The sequence below is a fragment of the Passer montanus genome, unplaced genomic scaffold (genome assembly GCF_014805655.1).
Source record: "Passer montanus isolate IOZ18808 unplaced genomic scaffold, ASM1480565v1 scaffold10, whole genome shotgun sequence".
Taxonomy (NCBI): Eukaryota; Metazoa; Chordata; class Aves; order Passeriformes; family Passeridae; genus Passer; species Passer montanus.
The window spans coordinates 27,926,781-27,949,755 of NW_024356505.1; the positions used below are offsets into that span (position 1 = coordinate 27,926,781).

The window sequence follows — 22,975 nt, forward strand, 5'->3', positions numbered from 1 at the left end:
AACAACAGAGCAAATTCCAAGATGGACATACCAGTGAGCAGCGGCTTCAATAGGCTGGATGATGTCTGGGTGTTAAACATCTGCAGTGTCTGGAGTGCTGGTGGCTGCAGATGCTGTACATTCCCCATTCTCACAGCAGATATCACAGGACTTTGTTCAGAGAGAAGGGGGAGAAACTTCTTCACCTGATGTCATTCAGCACCCCCTCCAAACCAGCCACCCTTACTCGGGATGAATCTTTGCCTGGAGGTGCCTGTTTGCCCCTGAGTGTAGAGGAAGCCTGCTTGATGATGTCAGCTTGCTTAGGCTACCTGCAAGGGACAGGCACAAATCCCCTGTGGCTCATCTAAGTGATGAGTATGCCTTTCATTTATCATCAGTTCATGTGAGAGTCAGTCCAGTGTGTGTATGTTGACTTTTCAGAGTGTGCTTAGTTCAGGGACTGGGGTGGTTTGCTGTGCTAGTACTTCAAAAACTGATTTTACATCTAGGCAATGTGTTCAGTGGCTGCTCAATACACATTGTTCATGCACTGCAGCCATGTCCCACAGGGAAAAGCTGTACCAACCCAGTGCATTTAAAAAATAAATCTAGTATTAAAAATATTTACCTGAGAAAGCATTTTCAAATTGTCCATATATCATCAGTGAAACATGTCTTAAGAGCAATCTGAACTTCTTTAAAGTTCAGTAACTTCCTTACTTCTGGATATTGAAAAAGTCAGCAGACATAATGAAAACATTAAGAATTTCAGCCAAAACGGTGAGAATACAGGGATATAAAAAAAGGAGTTTGTACTGGAAATTCTTAACCATAGCAATCTTAACCATAGCAGTCAAGCCTCTATGAAAACTACTCCCTGAGCAATTTTTTTAACACAGAGGTTTTTTATTTCTGAAGTTGGATGTACATGTTGCAGTTCTTCTACTCTTCTTCCTCCTTCATGAAGTTGGTTTAGAATTACTGTAATTTTCAAAGTGTTCATTATGCATAGAATCCTTTAGCATGCAGTGAATCTGTGCCCTCATGGCCTTTAGGTGAAGTCCACATGTGTAACATTGTGCCAGTCTCTCCCCTACTGCTCTCTGCTGCTTGCAAATACTCCCTTGACAAAGCCATAGTGATTACTTCTTTCCTTCGTGAGCTGCAAACTAGGTCTTCCTTCCTTCGTTAACACTCTGAACACTTAAAAAGCCTTGTTAGGTTTTTGTCTTCTGGATTTTTTTATAGTGTTACATCCTAAGCTAATGATACTGTAGTATCTAAAGAATTTCCATTTTTTCAATGTTTAATAAACTGTAGTTAAAATTACTTTAGACAATATTGTTAACAGCTGGGCTTGAGTTAATACAAAATCAGATTCTTGGGGCTATAATTTGATATAAAACTGTTGCATTATCATAGTCACTGGGATTCAATTCAGGATTGAATCACCAACACTGGCTTGGGAGTTAAGACCTATAAGCAAGAGAAAATTAGGCTGACATGCACTCCAGTATATAACTTACACGTTTTATTTTGTACATAGAGATTAACTAATAGTCTTACTATAATAATAATAATAGCCCTATTCTGATTTTAAACTTCAGTAGCACTGTTTATTAGTAGGAATTATTACTGGCTTTTACTGGCATGACATCACAATTAGGATTCCTGTATTCGTTTCTCTATTTTTCTCTGGGCAGAAGATACACTATAGTACACGACTCTGGGCATCACACACTAAATGAATTCTCTAGGGAAGACTATTTTCTTTCAGTAAATCAAGGTCACAGCTGAATCTGTACACGCAATAGAAGCTGCAGGTATGCACCAAGGTCCAGCATGGACCACAGTTGTGTCTGTAATATTCCAGATTAGAGTGATTTTGTTGTTCCTCCAGTTGATGGTAGTGACCTGCTTTGAGGCCTCAAATTACAGTGATCAGTTTCCAAAAGGACTCTGAATGTAATTACTGTCTCATGGGACTTCTTGCTGAAGGATTTGCAAGAGCAATATATTAAATGAAATAATAAAAGAAATAAATAATAATAAATTTATTTTTTCAGAGTCACTTTTCTGTGAAGAAAGGAGCTGCAGCCTTGGGTATTGGTACAGATAGTGTGATTTTGATTAGATGTGATGAAAGGTAAGTAAAGATGTCAAATTCTCCTTTTATTGTGGTGCATAACAGAGGATCATCAGGTGCTCATCTCAGAGAGTATGTAGGATGTGGACAGCAGTGCTATTTGTCATGGCACTGTCATCTTCATCAGCTTTACACTAATTTATCCCACTAGAGGAACTGGCTCTGTTAGTAGCTTCTTTATGGGCCCATTTTTGGAGTTCATGAAATCCTGCATCTAGTTGATGTGACATGGGGCTGGATAATCGCTTGCTTTGGTAAAAATTTTGGGCGGTGAAAGCATCTGCCCAGTTCTGTGTATGTTTCTACCACAGTCTCACTAAATCAGAAACTATTAACGATCAACATCTAAATTATATTTTGAAGAGGAACTCATTGCCCTCCTTTAACATGGTTTTATTTTCTTCATTCCTCTAATGATCCCAGGAACATTTTTGGAGCATTAGACTACTGCTGCTTTTCTCTGATCATGTACATGTGTCTGGGAGGAGCTTAAGAGGAGCTGAACACTCTTTAGACCTTCCTTGCACTTCTGCAAGAAAAATTTGGGTTAATTTTTAGAGCTTTATATTTTTAGTCGTTCTTATATTTTACTGTTTTGGATATGCAGGGGAGATTTCACAAAAAAAAAAACAACTCAGAAGTATAAACCCATTTCTACTTAAATAAATACCATCTTACTGTAAGCTCTGTGAGGATGGAAACTTAAAAATCAATAGTATTTAATTACAATAAATTAATAATTTTTAAAAAGGACATGCATCCAAATGTCATTAAAACAGTTCAAGGGTTTATATGCAAAAGAAAACTGAAACTAATATGTTTATTAGTTTCCACTTCATTTTAAGGTTCTTTTTTTTATAGCAGTGGGAAATAAGGGCCTAGTGAAAGAAAAAATCTGAAAAATCCTTAAAAAGTGTTTTAGAAATCTTTAAAAATTTATAGCATTCTCAATGTACAACATTTAAAGCCGGTGAAGACTTTATTTCTGTAACATGAGAATCTATCATGTTTGTATTGCTGGTATTCACAGTGCCTCTTCTTTTATTGTGTTATTTGCTTGTGTCCAAAGCAAAGAAAACCATAGCCTTAATATTCAGTATCATCACCGTTTTATCTTGCACCTAGTTAATTTACAGGATTTCCTAAATTAGCCTTAAAACCTTACCCGACTAAATCTGAAGTAGATGGTTCATACTGGAGGTGTTGCAAATACATCAGTGCAAGGAGCCTGGCAGTGCATTTAGCAAGTCTAGACTGGCAGCTTCTCACACCCTGCTTCCAGGAAATGCAAACATGTAATTCACCAAAGCGTGGGAAAGGCACCCTGAGAGGTGCTCATGCCTGGGAAGGGAGCACAGAGACAGCTGCTGACAGCACCACTGAGTTGTGCTGCTCAAGGCTGTGCAGCTCTTCTGGCATTTTCTGTGCCTGCTGAGAGAGGACCATGGGATTTGGCACCCAGTGAACTTCTTGGGACACTGGGCTGAGCTTCCCCCTGGGAGACTGAAGCTTATTCCCAGGACTGTAACTTCAGACAGGACCAAGAGGCTCCAAGGAGCAGCATCAGCCTCTAATGGGGTGGCCACAATATTCTTTCTCTCAGTTACCATCACTATACTGATGCAAATATATTGACTAAATAAATAGGGTAAAAACTCAGACTGATGGACAGAGTCTTTCTGCAGCATAAATCTTGGCCAAAAAAAGTTACTTTGCTCCTTCTTTGGGTTTCCTATTAAGTGAAGAAGTAGCAGCAAAAGTTGATTTCAAGATCAAGTTACTGATATAGCTCTCTCTTGCTCCAGAGGGAAAATGATCCCATCAGACCTTGAAAGAAGAATTGTTGAAGCCAAACAAAAAGTAAGTTTACCAGCTTTTCTGCTTCCAAAGATGAAAAACCCCCAAAGAATGGTAAAGCCAGTTGTTTCCTTTCCTTGGTAAAACAACACAGGCCTGCCCATTAAGCTTTGATTTATTTCTTAGAAATGTAGCCTGACAATTAATGAGGCAAGAGTTGCTAAGAAAATAGGTTTAGAACTACTTTATAATATCCATGAGCTATTTGGCTTTCTTTTTTATATGATGTTTTGCATAACATCCTTCTCTTCTGTATTATCAGCCTATGATGCAGCTTCTCAGCTGAATATTGTCATAACCTGAGTCGTCATTTTGGGGAATTTGTTTTATTCTAATGAATTGAAAATACTTTTCATAGACTCACCAAATCAATGTAAGGTAAACTAAAATCCACATATCTCTAAAAATGCACACACTTTTGTATTTGTTCACTGAGAGAAGCTAGAATTAAAACATCCGATTAAAGTATGCAATGAACTCAGCCCTGTGCTTTCAGCATTTATATTCACTAGACACGCAGGAGGCAAACCTGATTAATAACAAAAATCTTCATCAAAAGCACATTTTTTTCCAATAAAAGCAATACAGTAGATAAATAAAAATAAGGCAAAATGGTGATAGAGTGCCGCTCAAACCTACTGACTGTTGCAGAAGGAAGTTTGGACTTTTTTGATAGTTTGAGCCCCAGTTCTGCCAAAAAAAAAAAAAAAAAAAAAAAAAGTCACTCTTGACCTCTAAGTACTCCTTATAAAATCAACATAAGTAAAAATGAAATTAAAATTAAAGATTTCTATAAATTTTAGCAGACCCCATAGTGCAGAAGTGATGGCTGGTGAGTGCTCTGCTGTGAGGCACAGCATTTAGCAGAGGGAGTTTGGGAGATAGTCCCTGGCCTCTGGAGGCTGCTGCTTTACCTTAGAAGAGCTGCATCCCTGCTCTGTGTTGGGCATGGGGCTGGAGCCCCACACCTGCCTGCACACTGGAGACTGCCTCAGACACGATGTTCCCACTGACAAAACTGGGGCACGGCATGGCCAGACGTTCACTGGGATAATTGCAGTGCAGCCCAGGGCACAGCCCCCAGAAACGCCGCTCTCACCGTGGTGCCTGGTTGAGGTTTGTTTATGTGACATCCTGCAGTGCAGACTTTCTTGTTTCAGGCAGGTGGTGTGAAGCAGAATTGTTCTGGTGAGCCCTTACCTGTCTCATGCATCCTAATAAATGGAGGATACTGGTTTGGAAGTTTGCTGCCACCTTAAGGTAGAAACTATAATATCGCTGGCGTCTAAACGTGGAGAAAATCAGTGTAACAGAGCAGGGCTGGCCTCTGGCAGACACTTGTGGGGGTCACTGTGGGGCAGCACAAGGGGAGTTGGGGCTGCCACAGGATGAGGGGGCTGCAGCATCTGACCCTGCATAACATCCCTCTGCTTTCTTGCAGGGATTTGTTCCTTTTCTGGTGAGTGCCACAGCTGGGACAACAGTGTATGGGGCATTTGATCCTCTCATAGCTATTGCAGACATCTGCAAGAAGTACAAAATCTGGATGCACGTGGATGTAAGTACCATCATACGTGGAGGGCTGGTGTATTAACACTAATTTATTAATTTTACCTTGTACAAAAGCCATTGTATTTTGTTCCTGTAATTAAGTCTAACATTCAAGCACTAACTTCCCACTCCTCTGAAAGGCTCAGGTCAGGGGGGGTATTTTAGGAGCTCTGACTGTAGTTGTACTTGTAGCAACTGGGACACTTAAGTTGACCTAGTTTGAGTGCTTTTGGCTTTCAGCTTTATCTTTAAATGCCATTAGTGAAGAAATACGTAAGAATTATACTGAGCACTGGCTCAGCTTCTGCAGCAGCTGCAAAATAAATACATAAGGAAGAGGATACATTTGTCTGGAATAAAGTACTGCAAATTGCTGATCAGGTTAATGCAAGTGCTAGGGAAATTTATCAGATTGGCTTCTTAGCTTTATTCAGGCTCTTGCCAAGAAATCTTTCTGAAGGATCATCTTTCAGCCCTAGAATATCTTCTATGTCATTTTTGCAAATCCTTTCTCCAAAAAGGCTTGGTAATTGACTTCCCGTATGTTTGGGAGTCTTGATTTTGAATTACTGTGTCAGCCAAAATCAGTCCATTCAAAGGAAGAATTTGTATTTACCTTAAATACTTCTCAGTCATGTGAAATGCCTGCTTGTCCCAGATCTCTGTGACGAAAGTAAATGAGTAGAGAGCAAGCAGTAGTGGGTCCAAAACATGATGAAAATCCCCCATAGCAGCTGAGATCCCAGCCTGGTTTGTTATTATAAGTTAGTGACTATAAGAGAAAAGGCAGCTGACCAAGGAGCAGATCTGCAGGTTGTTAATTACAGCACGGGGCAGCCCCTGTGCCAGTGTCAGAGGAGGGGGCGAGTGAGGGTTTGCAGATGATGAGGGTTGGAGCCTGGATTAGGGCTATTAACTGCTGCTTCCAAGCTACTGCAAAAAAATTGTTGTCACAGCTCATGCCTCAGGCCCCATCTGCCTGGTCATTTTGGAATGTGCCACATCAGTGAGATAAAAAGGGTCCCAAACTGATGGGAAGGCACAGATGTCATCACGGAGGAAGGCAGAGCTCTCATTAAGATGATTTGTCTTGCCTTCCAGGGAGCATGGGGTGGTGGGCTCCTGATGTCAAGGAAACACAAATGGAAGTTAAACGGCGTCGAAAGGTATGGTTTATTAGAATCAATAAAAGACATTTATTAAATGCATTTTAACATACTTGTGATTACCGTAGCAGTGTCTGTAAAAATCAAGGCTCAGTGTTAGCTCTGAGATACAGTTGAGAGAAATCATATAAACTGTCCTTCCAGTTGAAGCAGCATTGCAGAGTGTCTGTGTGACCATTTGTTTTGAAGTATAAACAGCAGACATTTCATGCTTGTTTCTCTCTTCTCCCACCATACACTCACTGGTCCAGAATAGTTTCTGCAGCTTTCTCTGATTCAGCATCCAACACGAATTAGCAATTTCATTTCTCTAAGAAGTGAATCTTGTAAGTCTTGTACAAAACTTGTATAAAACTTCAAGAATAAAATGTGGGTACACCTGCAGTTAGGACAGATGTCCTGTTCTGTCTCTTCTGGAGAGAATAGCCCTCTCCAGACTGTGTTATCGATGTCTTCAGTAAATCTGTGCCTGAATATATACACAGTTGTAGTCAGGATCTCATAAACATTGCAGATAATGCAGATGAACATAAGTGATGCTAGTCCAGGATGGAAGGACTGTGCTTAAACTTAAAAACAGCTGGTTAGTCAGAAACATTTAGTTAAGCTGTGGAAATCCTTTCTACAGGATGTTGAGATTTATCTACATTCAAGGAAAGACAAAAACCATTCAGGATTTCGGTGAGTCACGAATGAGTGGAAGCTCAGAGAGTATTTAGAGAAATTTCAAAGGTGCTAGCCCTGTTTTTTATTCTTCCCAGTCACCTATTTAGTCCACTTTCTAGAGGCAGTATACTGGGCTGGATGGAGTCACTTGCATTTCTGTATTTACTGAAACTCATGATATTTGAGAGTAATGCATTACTCCCTTCCTTCTTTATCACTAAATCAAATTGCTGTCCCTTGCCAATTAAAATCACAAACAACTTCCTCATCCTGATCCTGGAGATTAGGAGGATACCTTGATGATTCAGTTCTTTTCTTATACATCTCTCATGTAAAATTTGGAAAGCACTCACTGATTCTATGATTTCATTTAGTTAAGACTGCCTACAGTACTCCAGATTTATATATCATGCATTAAAAGGACAAATATCGAGCAAGCAAAAATCTACCTCATTGTCTTTGAGGGCAGAGTATGAAACAAAGGGTTTGCCTCTCAAATTGCTGTCCAAATTGTGCTGGAATAAGAAGTTCAGGTTTAATCTACTTTGGAGCATTTTCCACATAATAGCTTTAGATACAGAACTCCACTGGATTTTATTAAGTGCTTTGATAGGTACCATCTCAATATGCTTGGCAGTGAATTAAGGAAATTTGGTATTTTGAATGCTGTTCCTCTCCTTGCTGGAAACAGTGGTTCATTTCAGCTTGTCCAAATCATAAGTGTGGGAACCTTTAGAGCAGACATTTTAAGCACCTTTCATGGTAGATAATGGAGTCATCACGGGTCTGAGTAGAAGAGAACTGAAGCTGTTACTCATATTTGATGGGAGAGGGAACATTTACTGCAGCACACTGTGCCCTGAGTACTCACATCCTTCTGGTAACAGTCAGCCCAGCAGAAATTCTCCTGCCACAGGAGGACGAGTTGCAGGACTGTCCTTACCATGCCCTCCAGTCTCCCCAGGGCAGATGTCAAGGTGCTGGGAGGAGCCCTGAAGGAACAACAAGCCCCAGTGTGTGGAGCAGACAGGTCTGGCCAGCATCAGGAGTTCCAGCCTGGTGTCCCTGTGCAGAGGCTCAGGCAGGGGTCTCAGCTGCATTGTGTGCAGTGAGTGAGTGCTCCTTAGAGGGTCTGGGCATCCTTCCTGGGGCTGTGGCTGGTCAGTGACTGCATCAGTCTGTATTTCATGATGGCTCAGGACCAAATTCTGCCAGTCATTAATCTCTCCTGTCATCCATTTGAAATCTGTAAAGGAAAACCTTTTCTTCCTATCTTTGACCCATAGCCAAAAAATCCCATAGGTTCTTGGTGCTCAGTTATTTGGGCAAACATGAGATGCTTTTGGAAAACATCTGTGGATTCCTGTAGATTTTTTTACTTTTTGTCTTGGTCAGCAATTTCTTCAAATGCATACTGATGACAGAAGCCCAAAATAACTGATAACAAATGAAAAATGGTGGATTTTTATTTTACATAATTAATTCTTTTTCTGCATGCAATTGGTATGTAATTAGGTAAATAAGTGACTGTAGGGTAAATTAAATGTTTTAGACAGATAATTCCCATCTGGCTGTTGTCAGTAAGTAACCCTTTTTCTTGAGAAAATGCATACCACTATTGTTACTTAGAAGTCTCTTAAAGAATTTCCATCTGATTTTGCATAGGCACAAATAAAATTTAAAAGTATCGTATCAAGGGAAATTCATGGACCTGAGTGAATGTTCAGAACCATTAGCTTTGGTGTTGTAATCAGATGACTGACTGAGCTGATTAAAAGCTGCCAAATACTCAAAAAGCCAAGCCAAGTGGCCAGATGTTGCTTGTGGAAGACTGTTCCCTACAGATTTTGCATCAGGCACTTGCACAGTCCCATTTAAATAGCAAAGAAGAAAGCACAGAAGTACTGCCTGATGTCCATGTGAATTTTGAAGTCACTTGCTTTGAAGGAGTGGAAGCAATTTGGCAGGAGGTGCATAAACCTCTAGCACTGTCTCCAGGTCCTACAAAGGAAAACACTGCTAGTTCTAACCTGCTCACCTCTGTTCACATCAATGTTACCTGCAAGTGTCTCCTGGGTCCTTTAAGTATTCCTATGCCTCAGCTGACTGATTTATAACAATTTATACCATCAAAATACAAATCACTGCACTAGATAATGTCAATGCACTATGTGTCCTTGACAGCTTGCCAAATAGGTTGCAAATATATACATTTATCAGCTAACTCATCATATGTAACAATAATAATTATAAAATAGCCAGTCGAGCATAACACAAAATTAAAATAATAAACAACTGGACAATCTTCCATTCCACCCTCACCACAGTCCCAAATGCCTCTTCTCTAGACTGTATCGTGTCAGGCCTCCATTTGTTCCCAAAACCTAGGCTGACAGAAGTTTTTCCAACACGTGTCCTGAAGGGAGGCAGAATCAGACTCTTTTCTGGCAAGATGGGTCAGTTCCATGCTTATCACTGTAGTTGTGTGAATTGCTGTAGCTAAGCAAAAATTAGGGAGCTATGAAATTTTACCGTCATCAGAGCAACAAGAGAAATTACTTTGGGCCAGCTTTTCCAGGTTACTCAGAGACTTAGTGATACCCAGAAGTATTTCAAGGAATTTTTTTAAATGCTTGTGTGAGCTAGTTACTAAAATCTTGATGAAACTGGACTCAGAGGGAGGGAGATCTGCTGGATTGCCAGCTTCTTATCTGCCTCTTTAATTGACTGTGCAATTTTAGAAAGTTCATCAGTCAAGTGCGTGTTTTTAGGAAGTTTGCCCTATGTTTGTAAAGTATAGATGACTCCCCAGAAAGTTTAATGCTGATTAAATTTAGTGGATAGAGCAATTATCCTGTGGTAATTTGCCAGGATTGTCATCCAAAAGCCAACTGGAGTGTATTAGGTCCCCTGTGAAGGCATTGCTTTCCTAATATCAGCCATGATTATTTTCAGCTTTGGTTGCTCAGAAAAAGGAAAAAAGTATTGCTACATGTTCAGTATCATTCTAATTATTTCTAATGCCTCTGGGGTTTCATCACATAGTACAATGTCTGAGTTTCGTGTGGTTTTCTATCCCAGGGCTAACTCAGTAACCTGGAACCCTCACAAGATGATGGGCGTCCCGCTGCAGTGTTCAGCCCTGCTAGTAAGAGAAGAGGTAAGTCACAATATTCGTGCTTCTCTGCTTCTTTCTGGCATTTTACTTCTGAAAATCCTGGATATTTTCTTCATAACTGTGCCATAGCTAATACTTGCTAATGTGATGAGGATTATAACAGCAACTGAGAAAAGATCTCTGTTTATATGCTTCAGCCATGACTGCAGAAGGAATTAAAGCAGATGTCTAGCAAAAATGAGGCAATCAATGGCAATATCTGTACAGAGTTTTGTGATGTTCCATTCTAAATGTCCATGGTTAAGTTGTGGCTGCATGACAGTGTAACCCCACTGGTTGCTGTGTAGCAGAAGATGTAACTGCAGGTGAACTCTGGTCCTCTTGGGGTGAAAGTTATGGTTTACATGCAGCACAACATTTGGTCCAGAATCGAGGCATCATTACACTTTCTAGACTTTTATAGTATTCCTACCCAGCTTTGATCTATATATCCACTTCGAGGCACATGGAAGTAAAAATGGAACACTAAGTGCACTTGGAATAAAAAGTAAATGTTTCATTTAGTGCTAGAATTTGAATTACCCTTCAAGCCTGTAATTTTCATATAACCATCACTGACTGGGACAGCTGCTGTACAGCCACCACTTAATAGACCAGCTATCAAAAAGCTGGTTGCTGTTTTGCTAACAGCTGTACAACAGATTGTATACAAAGTGATTGCACTTAGGAAGAGAGAAGCTGGCTTTTATTTGCCCTCTGGGTCAGTTCCCCAAGACAAAGCCTGCCCAGCTGAAGTCAGTACCATCCCTGACTTCTAGTGAGAACAGATGGTTCAGATTAGGAGAAAGTCAATTCTTTTTCCCCCTCTCATTTTGCTATCTCAGTTTTGAGTTACACGTAAAGATCAGACTTGATGATAAACAGCCATGTTATGATTCTTCTTGGACTGGAAATTGCCATTTTAGGCAACAGCCCTAAGGTATACCATAAACTTGGTTGAGATCTTAACTAGAGCCAGAACGTGGCCAGAACTCTGCATTTTATTTAAAAAGCTAAAAAGGAAACCTCATGCTTTCATGAGCCAGGTTTCCTCACCTTGTTGGCTTCTGTCCCTCCCACAAAGTTACCTCTTAGAATGGTATGTTGCAGCCCAGAAATAGGTCTAGCTGGGTTTTTAAAGGCTATATGCTCTTCTGTCTTTTCAAAGCTTTCTATACCTTTGCTTAAGCATTCAATCTACAGCTGAGGGCTTTGCAGAAAAGAACTGTTCCTACAAAGAAAGAATTTTAGAGACCAAAGCAATTGAAAAGTGCTGTGATATTCTTTAGATTAGTCACCAATTGTCTTGGTCTGACTCAGAAAAGAAGCCTTCAAAGGAAAGGAGGAAAAGAAACCAGAACAAAGAATAAAAGGCAAGATTCAAAAATAAAATTAAGCATAAGAATACTAGGAAGCACAATGTCCAGCTTTTTAAAAATTATGTGGATCTGGGAGTGGATTACACATTGACTGGATCAGGTACCAAGGCATCTTGGGCACTGATAGGGATTAATCCATTGATCAGCTGAGTCTGGTTTTGTGGGGTTTTTTGATCTTCCTTTTGCGCTTGGACATATATTCATCTGAATTTGGGTGTTTGTAATTTTTCACCCAAAGCAACCCTCAAAGCAGCAGTCAGATCTGTGCTGACATGCCTGTGCCTGTGTGCTTGTGTCCATAGGGATTGATGCAGAGTTGCAATCAGATGCATGCTTCCTACCTCTTTCAACAAGACAAGCACTACGACCTGTCCTACGACACGGGGGACAAGGCTTTGCAGTGTGGACGGCACGTTGATGTCTTCAAGCTATGGCTGATGTGGAGGGCAAAGGTAGGACTGCCTGCTACACATTTGTTTGTATTAAAATAATGCACACCAGATACACTTGAGGGGTTTTTTTCCTGTAATCACAATTTTAGAAAATACCTGACCTGAATTTCACATATGTAACATGAAAGAAAGAACATTATTATTTTCTGGGGGTTTTATACTTTTAAGGATGGAGCTTCAAAGCAGCACACATGATTTTGAAACTTGAACTGTATGGCTTTGCATAGCATTTGCCTTGTGTAACTGTAGGAGTCTAACAGCATAAATCATATACCTAGGAATGTTGTTACGAGGATTTCTGGAAATAAAAAGATGTTTTAATTATATTCAGAAATTATACATGGCAAATCAAGACTGGAATACTTGGTTTCATTGCATGCAGTAGATGTGAAGTAATCTTTTGAAGGAGTAGAGGAAAACTTATCAAAAAGTCTTCACTGTGTTCATCTGTGAACACTAGCTCTAATGATTATCTATGTTGCTAAATAAGTTCTTGTGTGTATTTATTTTATCTATTGTGTCAGGTTGCCTAAGGTTGGTTCTGAGGAGATGACATCACTGTTTTCATTTCCAGAAAGCCTTAAAGATTCTCATGTGCTTCATTAAACCTCTGAGGAGGTGTGGGAGTCTGTAAAGGAGGATGCAATAGCTGTAGTGCTAGCTGGGGTCTGCAGAGTGGCAGGTGATTTTAGCCACATGTCTCTTTTACTCCAAGCCTTTCTCCCAGGGCTACCTTTATTCTGTTTTGAAATCTTTATACACAGAGGGATAATGACATGGGCTTTTTAAGTCAGTTCTGCACTGCCAGAACAGATTTAGCAGAGACATGCATCCTTTACTCAGAGACATTTCTCCTAAAGCCCATTTTTTCAATATGCCTTGTACTGCTTTTTCTCTTCTCACACTCTGCTTGTAATATTAACATTACAAAACAGGGTGTGTGTTTCTTAAGGAGTTTATCTATTCCAGCTGTTTATTCCCCTTCTCCCTCTTGAAGCTGCATCCTTTGTTTGAGGCATCACAGTTGGTGATTGCAGGAACAATTATGATGTCACAGAGAGTATTATTACTTCTGCCAGGGAACAAAAAGAAGGCTTTTCTGCAGCTCTTAAAAACACAGCTTCTGAGTTTGTATGGTATCTGTTAGAAAAGAAGAGAGAACACCACAGAGGCAGGGTAGTATCTAAACAAAGTGTGCATTTCCACAGGCATTAGACTGGGCTCTAAAACTGTATCTACCCATTCTGTGCTTAACTAAAAAAAGAAAAAAATATTCTTGGAAAGTCCCCAGCATATCATTAGTGGAAGATGAAAATCCCCTATCCTGAAAATAATGGGAGACTCCCCATGTCTGGAACTCAACACCTCCTGAAGACCCCCCTCTGTGCCAGTCCAAGCTGTCCAAAACCACCCTCAGCCTCTCTGCAAAATCTGCCAAAGGCACCCTTTGAGGTGCTATTCAGGTTCTCAGCAAAATATTCCTGAGAACCAAGCAAGTACCTGATGCTTATTTTGCGGAGTTGGCTATGGGGGTGTCAGTGGCAAGAGCAAGAGACAAATGAGCTCTGCTTATCAAAGTGCCCTTCATTGCACAGAATCAGATCCTTGATCTCACAGAGACTTCCGAGAGGTGACTTTTGCTGATGAGTTGGCAAGTATTGCATGGTCCTTTTGCCCTTTTAATTCATAGGTCAGATATTTACATAATTTCTTTTCTTCATCTCTCTGTAAAGGGAACCACAGGATTTGAAGCACAGATTGATAAGTGCTTGGAACTTGCTGAATACCTATACAATAAAATAAAGAACAGAGAAGGGTATGAAATGGTGTTTGATGGAAAGGTATGTAGTGTAACTTCTTTTTCTCAGTTGGTCAACAGTGTCTGCTGCATTACCTATTGGGATGCTACCAACAGGACAAATCAAACAGCATGAGACAGAAAGGAGGGACCCTTGTAACAAAACCTCTTGTGCCAGTTCCTCTCTTCCTCATGGAATGCAGGGACAAGGAAGATGAGGCAGCTGTGCATGAGTGTTCAGTTTGTTCTGTTTAATTCTTCTGAAACAAACACCAGTATCTCAGTGTAACACAACCCACAGAGGCACAATGAGAACCAGCTCTTTTGTTATAAAAACAAGTTGCAGTTTCCTAATAGCAGGGTCTGTTAGGAGTGGGTGTACAGTACTCCACAAAATGCACAAAAAATGTCAATTAGTTCTCACTTTATGCCGTTTTGCTTAGTGGTCCCAAAGTTGTTAAATGAGCTAAGATGCTGTGCTGCTGCATACAGCAACTAACTGAATCAAATTGAGAAGTAATAAATTTCATTAAATGTAAGAAAATCTTAGACTATCTTATGCAGCACCTGTGGCTCCTGTTTACAGAATCAGATTCTGTATTATTCTGTCATGTAATAAAAGTAAATGACACGGTCCTCACCTCTAAATTATCTGTAATAGACTCTTGCCTTAGCCACAGATCCCTTCAGCCCCTGGAGGGGACAGGAGCTGCAAAATCCAGATGCCTTTCAGAAAGGCATAAATATATTTGCCCAGCTGGATGATGTGTTTCTGCATCTGACACCCTGGGAATAAATTGCTTAAAATTATCTTTTCTGCATTAATAATGATGATGACTCTCGGTGGACCACAATAATGAAAACCATTGACTGCTGTCACAAGATGATGTATGACAGGGAGGGAAGGCATGAACTTAATTTCAATTGAGATATTATGAGCATTTCTTACAACATAAACCATTATTATTCTGTGCCTAGCCTCAGCACACCAACGTCTGCTTCTGGTACATACCTCCCAGCTTGCGTGGTGTGGAGGACAGCGAGGAGAGAACGAGCCGCCTGATGAAGGTGAGCAGTGAAACCCTTGCAGGCAGGCAATCCCCACAGTGATCTCCCAGGGCACAGGGCAAGGGAGGATCTGGCAAATGACAGCTCCACGGTCCTTTCACTGCAGGCCAGTCTGGCACCACCTTGCCCCAGTCCCCAGGTGTGGTGTTCCCTGGCTGTGCCCGATGTCCAGAGCCCGGATTTGCTCCATGTCTGCGCGCTGGAGGTACTGTCAGCTGCAGTCACAAAACACAGCAAGGGCAGCAAAAGCTCAGCAGTGCTACAGCACCCCGGCTTATGAAAACAATTGTAGCCGTGTTGTGAACAGTACAAAAAACAGCTGCTGTGTCCCTGTCAGCAATATTGAGGAAGTAGCAGAGGGAAATTTCTCCAGACATTTAAAGAGCACGACAAGGAAACAAGATAAATTGAATGCCTTTTCAGTGTGACATTTATTCCTTACTGGAGGTTAATGTTTTTTTTTAATATTGGATGTAATTTCATTTCAGCTGCTTGTAGCTCTCCATCCTCTATAAAAACAAGGACGTATACTCTGTTTTAATAACAATGAGGTTGATTACCATAATGAAAATAATGATAATAATGACAATAATAATAGCCATCGTCATCACCACCTACTCTCTGTTGCTCTGCAGGTGGCACCAGTGATAAAAGCCAGGATGATGGAGTATGGCACGACCATGGTGAGCTACCAGCCCCTGGGAGACAAAGTGAACTTCTTCAGGATGGTCATCTCCAACCCTGCGGCCACTCACCAAGACATCGACTTCCTGATCGACGAAATAGAGCGCCTGGGACAAGATTTATAATAACTGCTGTGACAGCCTGTTCCTGGACCTCTAAGTAGACAATTAAGTTGTCACAAACTGTGCGAATGTATTTGTAGTTTGTTCCAAAGTAAATCTATTTCTATATTGTGGCGTTGGAGTAGAGTACAGTTTAAAATCAAGAAACATGGCTCCTTTAAAGTCCTTTCCTGAGTTTTAGAATGCCTCCTTAATAATTAGCTGCACAAAAAAGCTTCATTGAAACAAATAAGGAAGACCAGAAATACTTAAAATTTTACCCCTAATTTTAACACAGTAATTACTTTAAATTAACAGCAATCAGGCTGAATGATGCCAAAGTTGCCCAAAATTATGACAAAATCAGACTGGGGGATGTGGGAGGGGGTGGTGAGATGCAGAATATACATGCTGTATGTTTAAAAGTGAAAGGATTTTGCCTTTTTCGTAGTAGTAGAACAGAATTTCTAATTTACCTATAGCAACATTTCAAATGTATTTAAATAAGTATAGTTTTACAAAAGGAAATATATATATATATAAAAAATCCTATTTTGTAAACTATATATTTTTATTTTTTATGGGTTATAAAACCGCAAGTACAGAAGCTGAAAATTAACCGGGATTCTTTTTCTTTTGGTGGAGGTGCCTCGAATATTTATTACTGCTTATTTTAAAAGACAAGCCCACGTAATACATTCTTTCTCCATGTCATATGGATTGTACATCTCCAGGGTTGGTTACTGAAAAACCTCAAGAGGACTGCAGCTCTTACAACCACTTAATAAGATCAATTACAGTACAACAATAGGATGCTATTATTCCTAATTATGTTTCCCACGTGGCCTAAGCAGACGCACAATCAATATACAGTGCTAACCAAGACTGAAATAAGGTTGTATTTGGATGGTTTCTGTGTTCTGTGTTTTAAAAGCCTATTTTTAAAAAAAAGGTCACGTCTGAGTAAATTCTTATCTCAAAACTATTTCTGCTGTGAGCAGTCCCAAATTACATTGAAAACCTCACAGCTACATTAAGAAGGTGAAGATTTCTTATGCAAGGGTCTGCAAGACAAAGCCTAAATTAAATCTGACTGTAATCTGAGGGACAGGGATGGGGTCTCAGTACAGACCGGTTTGTCAAAGGATTTTCACAGTGCTGGACTCCATCCTTGTCTACAGTGAAGTCAAGATATGGCTACATCTGCCAAAGAACAATCCCTACAGAGCCTCACAACCTCTTTAGAAACCATGGGCACAGCTCTTGCAGAAATTATTTGCTGCATCATTCCTTAGCTTTAGAGGTGTCTCTGGCATGGAAACTTAAATTTATCTTTTCTCCCCCAAACATATGGAAATGTTGGTAAGAGTTCTGCAGCTTAGACCTGTCTACTTATAACCCTACTAAAGTTTTGGTTTTAACTTTGCCTAAATGGCCAACTTGTGTTTGAAAAGCAATATGGTTTTGCTGTCTCTAAAATACTTGAAGACAAAAAAAGAAGTGCAATGTGGGTTTAATTTCATCTAAAATAGATAAATGGAGTATCGATTCAATGTAATATGAGGACATTAAGTAAGAGGAAATAAATAGTGTCTGTAATTGTGTTGCCTTTATTATATTGATAGTACTGTTTTGTCACCTCAGATTGAGGCTGTGCACTTTAGATTTAAACTGTACAATGTTGCAAATCAACATGTGTTGCTGTATAAGCTTGTACAATATATTATTGATATGTCATTATTTGTGCGGTAGTAGTATTGACTCTTGATATTGTAAGAACTGCATTCACGCTGTCCTCTGCCGTATCTTTGCTTGGTGTTAACCTCTCCTCGTCAGCTTCTGGGCACGCCCCTCACCTCTCCTCACCTCAGTGGACTTCCATTGCCACCTGCACTGTGTGTCAAGCCAAGCTGTAGAGGAGATACCAATTCTGTCAGGAAGGCCTCAATGTGACCTCTGCTAAACATGTCAAAATCAGCAGATTAATCACTGAAATACTGAGTAGAGCAGCAAATTATATTCTTTTTTCTTGCTAGGAAAAAGGCAAGCAAAGAACTTATGAAGTAAAAATAGGACAGGGACAATGACAAAGGTGATCAGTAGCCTGGTTACATCTTGCATGTGCAATTACGTTTTAAAGTGCTAAGTGCAAACAGCTTATTTATTAGATGTATGTGCCAATCCAAGATTTACATTTGGTGTTCCAGGAGAACCAGCATATTTTTTTTACACATTACTGTACTTATTGCAGCCAGGAAGGAGCGGCATAGCAATCTGTTCTTGTGTTTGACCAAAGTATCTTATCTGTGGTGTTGATCTAAATCCAAATAAAAGTGTAACACGTGACTCTGGGTCTTTTCATTAGCAGCACTGATGAGCACTCTAAGCGTTTATCACTTGTGCCATTTCAGAGCAAGGCCCCAATAAAGAGAATGTTTAATTGGACCTTTTTATGTCTCCTGCTGGATTTTTTCATTACAAGATGCATTCTGATCACTAGTGTAACATAAAAATACCAACTCCACCACCAGACCTTTTCTGAGTCGGTACTCCAGACCTGTTTTGGAGGCAATACTCAGCACCAGCATACAAGGGTAAATCTGCCCTCTGATATTCCTGTACCTTGTCTTTCCAAGATAGATTTAGTCGCTTCTTTCTCCTCAGACAGCCTCAATTTTTTTTGTGCTCTGTTTTTGTCTTTTTATTTCACAAGTACTTATCCCCAAATTAACCATAGACTCAAATCAGCCTTCAGGACATCAGTGAAAGCAGTCAGGGCACTTGCCAGGACAGCACAGACTATACAATGGTAACAATTTAAAATGGCTATGAAGTAAAAAAGACAAAACAACATAAAAACTTAAGATTTAATCTTTAGATTTTTCCTAGCCCAAGGCCTCCTCCCTTCAAAATCTGCCACCAATCTGCTCTATTTCTCTTCCACCCTCTGCAGTGCTGCCCAGTGCAATACCAGCAGCAGAGAATTAAACTGTGCTGTTAAAGCCACAGCAGTCTGGAAGCTCGTGTCTGAAATGGGATTTTTTTCTACCATTTCTTTAAGTCTCTAGCAGATTTAAGATTAACACCTGTGCTGAATATTTGCACAGAGCCCAGCTAGGAGATCTGTAAGGAAATAGAGGGAGAGCTTGTGGGGATAAGTTACTGTCCCCATCTCAGTGAAGCTCTCCATTAGGCACTGGGAAGGGGAGCACTGGTTTAGCCTTTTTGAGCACTACCCTCACAGGAGTGGATGAAACTTGGGCTTGTAAAAGTGACTGGCTTGCCTCAATACCCAGTGGTTAATTTCTGGGGAGTTAATGCAGATAAAACCAGTGTAGGTGGGCACTTGTGCAGCCCCTGCAAATCCTTGGCCCTGGTGCCGTATTGTCAGCTATGACAGTGGCTGAGGGACAGATGAGAGGCTGAGTAAGTTGTCAGCCCAACTGAGTTGTTAGTCTGATAAGGCATGATGGACCACCCAAGGATGTGGCTGATGTGGTCCTTGGCTCTTGGTGACTTTGGCTCCTCATGGATGCTGCTCATTCTGCAAGTGGCCTCCAGGCAGGACCCAGGGAGAACCCCTTGCCTGCCCAACAGCCTGCATCTCCAAGGAAGGCAGGGTTAAGTATCAGGTTAGTTGTACTTGACTCATGTGTCAGCATGGCTAAGGAAGGAACAAAGCAAGACAGAGCTCAAGAAGATGTGGGTCTTTTATCTGACTTAGCCAGGCTAACTGCCAAGAAGAAATTCATTCTAGATAGAAAGCAAGCCCCATACAAAGCCAGGAAACTCTGTCTTTAATGTGCTAATGTCTGAGTCCTACAGTGTCTGAACCATCATGTTTCTACCTGGCCAGCCTAAGTAAAGTGACTAATTCAGCCATCAAGGGAAGCCAAGTGCTGCAGCTGAAAGAATTACAGGCCTGACTTTACTCTTCACTGAAAAGACAGAACACCTAAAAGTCATGGCACTGCTCATTACAGCACTGTAGGTTGCAGGTGTATAGATTTTACACTGTACTTTGGAGCAAGAAATTTGGTCTGAGATTAGAAGAAAAGGAATATTTACCTCTTTCTGAGAGGTAATGCTGAGAATCCCAAAAGCATTCCAATATCTAACTTTAAATGATGTTAACCCAGATTGCTTAATCCCAGTCCTGTAGAGTACTCACTTTCAGCCTGTGACCTGTAATGCCCCAGGGATAATTTTCCATAGGCCTGTGACCAACGGTCAGGAAGGACAAGTTCAATTCACTGCTCTGCAGTATGTGAAATTTCTAAAGGAGTCCTCACCTTCCATAGCAAGGAATTGTTTCTAAAACTCTAGATTTCACATTACAAGTAACAGGATCTAGTGTGTTACTGACATCTGACCTGCACTGGACATTAAAACCATGTCAGATTTTAATTATATAGCAACAGAAAGATACAAACATTAAACTAACAAGCAGGACAGGGAGTGTAAGAGTAAGTGTACTTAATTTGTCCCATTACCCTGGAAAATGTTATTATTTTATATAATCCTGTATCACTCAAATTCCATTTTCTCCCACCTCTACACTCCTGTTGTTGAACTTCTATTTTCCTACCCATCCTCCTCTGCCCCAGTAATGATAGTGGTTCTGGAAGAAGAGATGGTTGGGACTTGATGTAAACATGTTTTTGTTGCTCTGAGAAACTAAAAGGAAATTACTTGCATTAAAAGGGTCAGCTGCAGCCCTCAGCTCTTTAAAGGCAGTCTATACAGAGGGATGGGGCCGTGTGGTTGGGGATTGCACACACCAGGACTGCTCAGCAGAGCTCCCCAGGTGCTCCTTTGTTGGGAGGCAATGCCCACCATGGAAAGTGATTCCACAGCAGTCCCTGCCAAGCAGCTCCAGCTAATTTCCCCATTCAGATGAGCCCCTGCTGTTTGTATTGCACTGGCAGGCAGTGGAAGCCCAAACCTGGCAGCAGTAAAAGCTGTAACACTGTCAGCTCCAGTCTGGAAAGCATGGAAAGGACTTGGGGCACAGAACTTTTCCCAGGACTTTGTCTCACATGATGATTTTTCTCTTTCACCAGTATTGCCTTCTGACCAATAGAGATTCTGGAAATAAAATGTAAAATTTTTAGGTGATTCTCTGTTTGGATTCCTCTTTCAATAAAATTGACTTTGGGACATAGGTAGTTTCTTTTCACCAGTTCCCAGATGCATGACAGCTCCCACCAGCATGTTTCACCAGCATGATAAATTCTCCTGGCTGCAGAAAGCTCAGAGAAACAGGGACAACAGCCCTGCACAGAGCCTGCAGAGAGGACTCCTGGGGCAGGGGGGACTGTGCACCTTCCTTCTGCAGCAGGCACATCACTGCTGGGATCAGAACACACGGAAATGACTTATGAATCCCTTTATCCTTATGAATCCCCTTATCCTTATGAATCCCCTTATCCCTCTCTTATAACCCTTATGGTTATTGACTCTTGCACCGACACTTTAGGCTGCTACTCCAAACAAGTCTATCTATTTTAAATTTGGGAGACTGAGAATTAAACTGTATTAATAGTGATACTAATGAGCAGGATGCTAATACAATGCAAAATGCCATAAGTAATATCCTGCTACTCAGTGAAATTCATGACAGTTCTGAGTAGATTCTTTAATAGAAATTTTTAGACTGGAAGTTTATCATTGTGTTATTTTCTGTAATAACTTTGGATTTTAAAAAATTGTTTCCTGTTTTAAGACTACAGACCCAATAAAGTGCCTCAGGAATTCATATCCAACAGCAAATGACAAATGGCAGCTTTATGATATAGTGAAAGTGCCTCCATCTCTCACTCTGTTTTTTACCTTCAATACAAATGAGTTGCAATACTGGCTACTACAGAAGTGTTTTCCTTGCTTAACCAAACAGATTGCATCCCACATTTACTAAAATTTCAATAGATGTCAGTAATTGAAAGAAATAATCATACTGAAGTGAAATACAAAATACGTACAATTTATGGTAGTGGTCAAAATTTTCTGTTCAGGTACACACTTAGGGCCTTGTTTGTGGATATCACAGTTCAGTTTGTGTTGAATCATTTCTCCCTTTGCATTTCTCTTATTTCATGTTTATATGAGCTGGTGTTGCAGAAAAATCTACAAGCGAATCACGTGTTGTTGAAATGACACTGGCACCCACGAGGTATGCACAGATCATCTCCCCTCTTTGCCATTGGTTCTGAAACAGCCTGCCCTTTTTTTGTCCCTGTGACAGACTTTGTCTTCTACAGATGACAATTTGCAAACACTTTCTCCTTTTCTTCTGCTAGCTTAGCTACAATCATTATGAAAGAAGAGATAAAAATTATCAAACTCAAAAAGCCTCACAGTGATTGGAGCTGATTGCAGATGCCTCAGTTGTAACACAGCTGAAATTACTGATGTATTACAGTCCTTGAAAGCAATTTAAGGGCAGTAACTCTTACATGAATTGCAGCTATTGATCACTAGCCTTCACATTTTCTGCACAGAAAGCCTCCTCTTTGCCTACATTGTAGGCAGCCTCACTTGCTTCCAGGCTGGTTTTTAGAGGGAACCAATTAAACCACTTCTATGGAAAACTGGACACATTTGGCAGGAGAGGTCACCACAGGGTCTAATCTAAGCAGACAGCACCAATACTGCAGCAAGTTGGACTTCTACATCACAGAGGACATTGTAATTAAAAAATACTCCTGGTCTCTCTGGGGTACACAAAAAATACCCTGGAGTAATGCACAATGACAGCATTCTGCAGGCTGTAACAGAGCCCTCTAGGTACTCTTGTTTTGATTGGAAAAGACCTTTAAGATCATTTATTCCAACAATTCACCTCACACAGCCAAGTCCACCACTAGACCATGACCCCAAGACAGAGCACTGTGTTGTCCATCGTCCTCAGCTGTATTACTGCATAGTCACTGAACATGAACTAATTTGATGCTCATGAAGAAGAGGTA

The 22,975-nt window shown here is 40.5% G+C and overlaps 1 protein-coding gene across 1 annotated transcript in view; it reads left to right on the forward strand.

Annotated features, from left to right (window-relative positions):
• GAD2 (glutamate decarboxylase 2) overlaps positions 1-18,452 on the forward strand; it is a 39,271-nt gene extending 20,819 nt beyond the window's left edge. Inside the window, exons 8-16 of the mRNA XM_039709242.1 lie at positions 2,049-2,128; positions 3,934-3,988; positions 5,427-5,543; positions 6,638-6,702; positions 10,450-10,528; positions 12,207-12,356; positions 14,090-14,197; positions 15,133-15,222; positions 15,858-18,452. Coding sequence (XP_039565176.1) covers positions 2,049-2,128; positions 3,934-3,988; positions 5,427-5,543; positions 6,638-6,702; positions 10,450-10,528; positions 12,207-12,356; positions 14,090-14,197; positions 15,133-15,222; positions 15,858-16,031 — 918 coding nt within the window. The 3' untranslated portion in view covers positions 16,032-18,452. The remainder of the gene's footprint in view (positions 1-2,048; positions 2,129-3,933; positions 3,989-5,426; positions 5,544-6,637; positions 6,703-10,449; positions 10,529-12,206; positions 12,357-14,089; positions 14,198-15,132; positions 15,223-15,857) is intronic.
• The last annotated feature ends 4,523 nt before the right edge of the window (positions 18,453-22,975 follow it).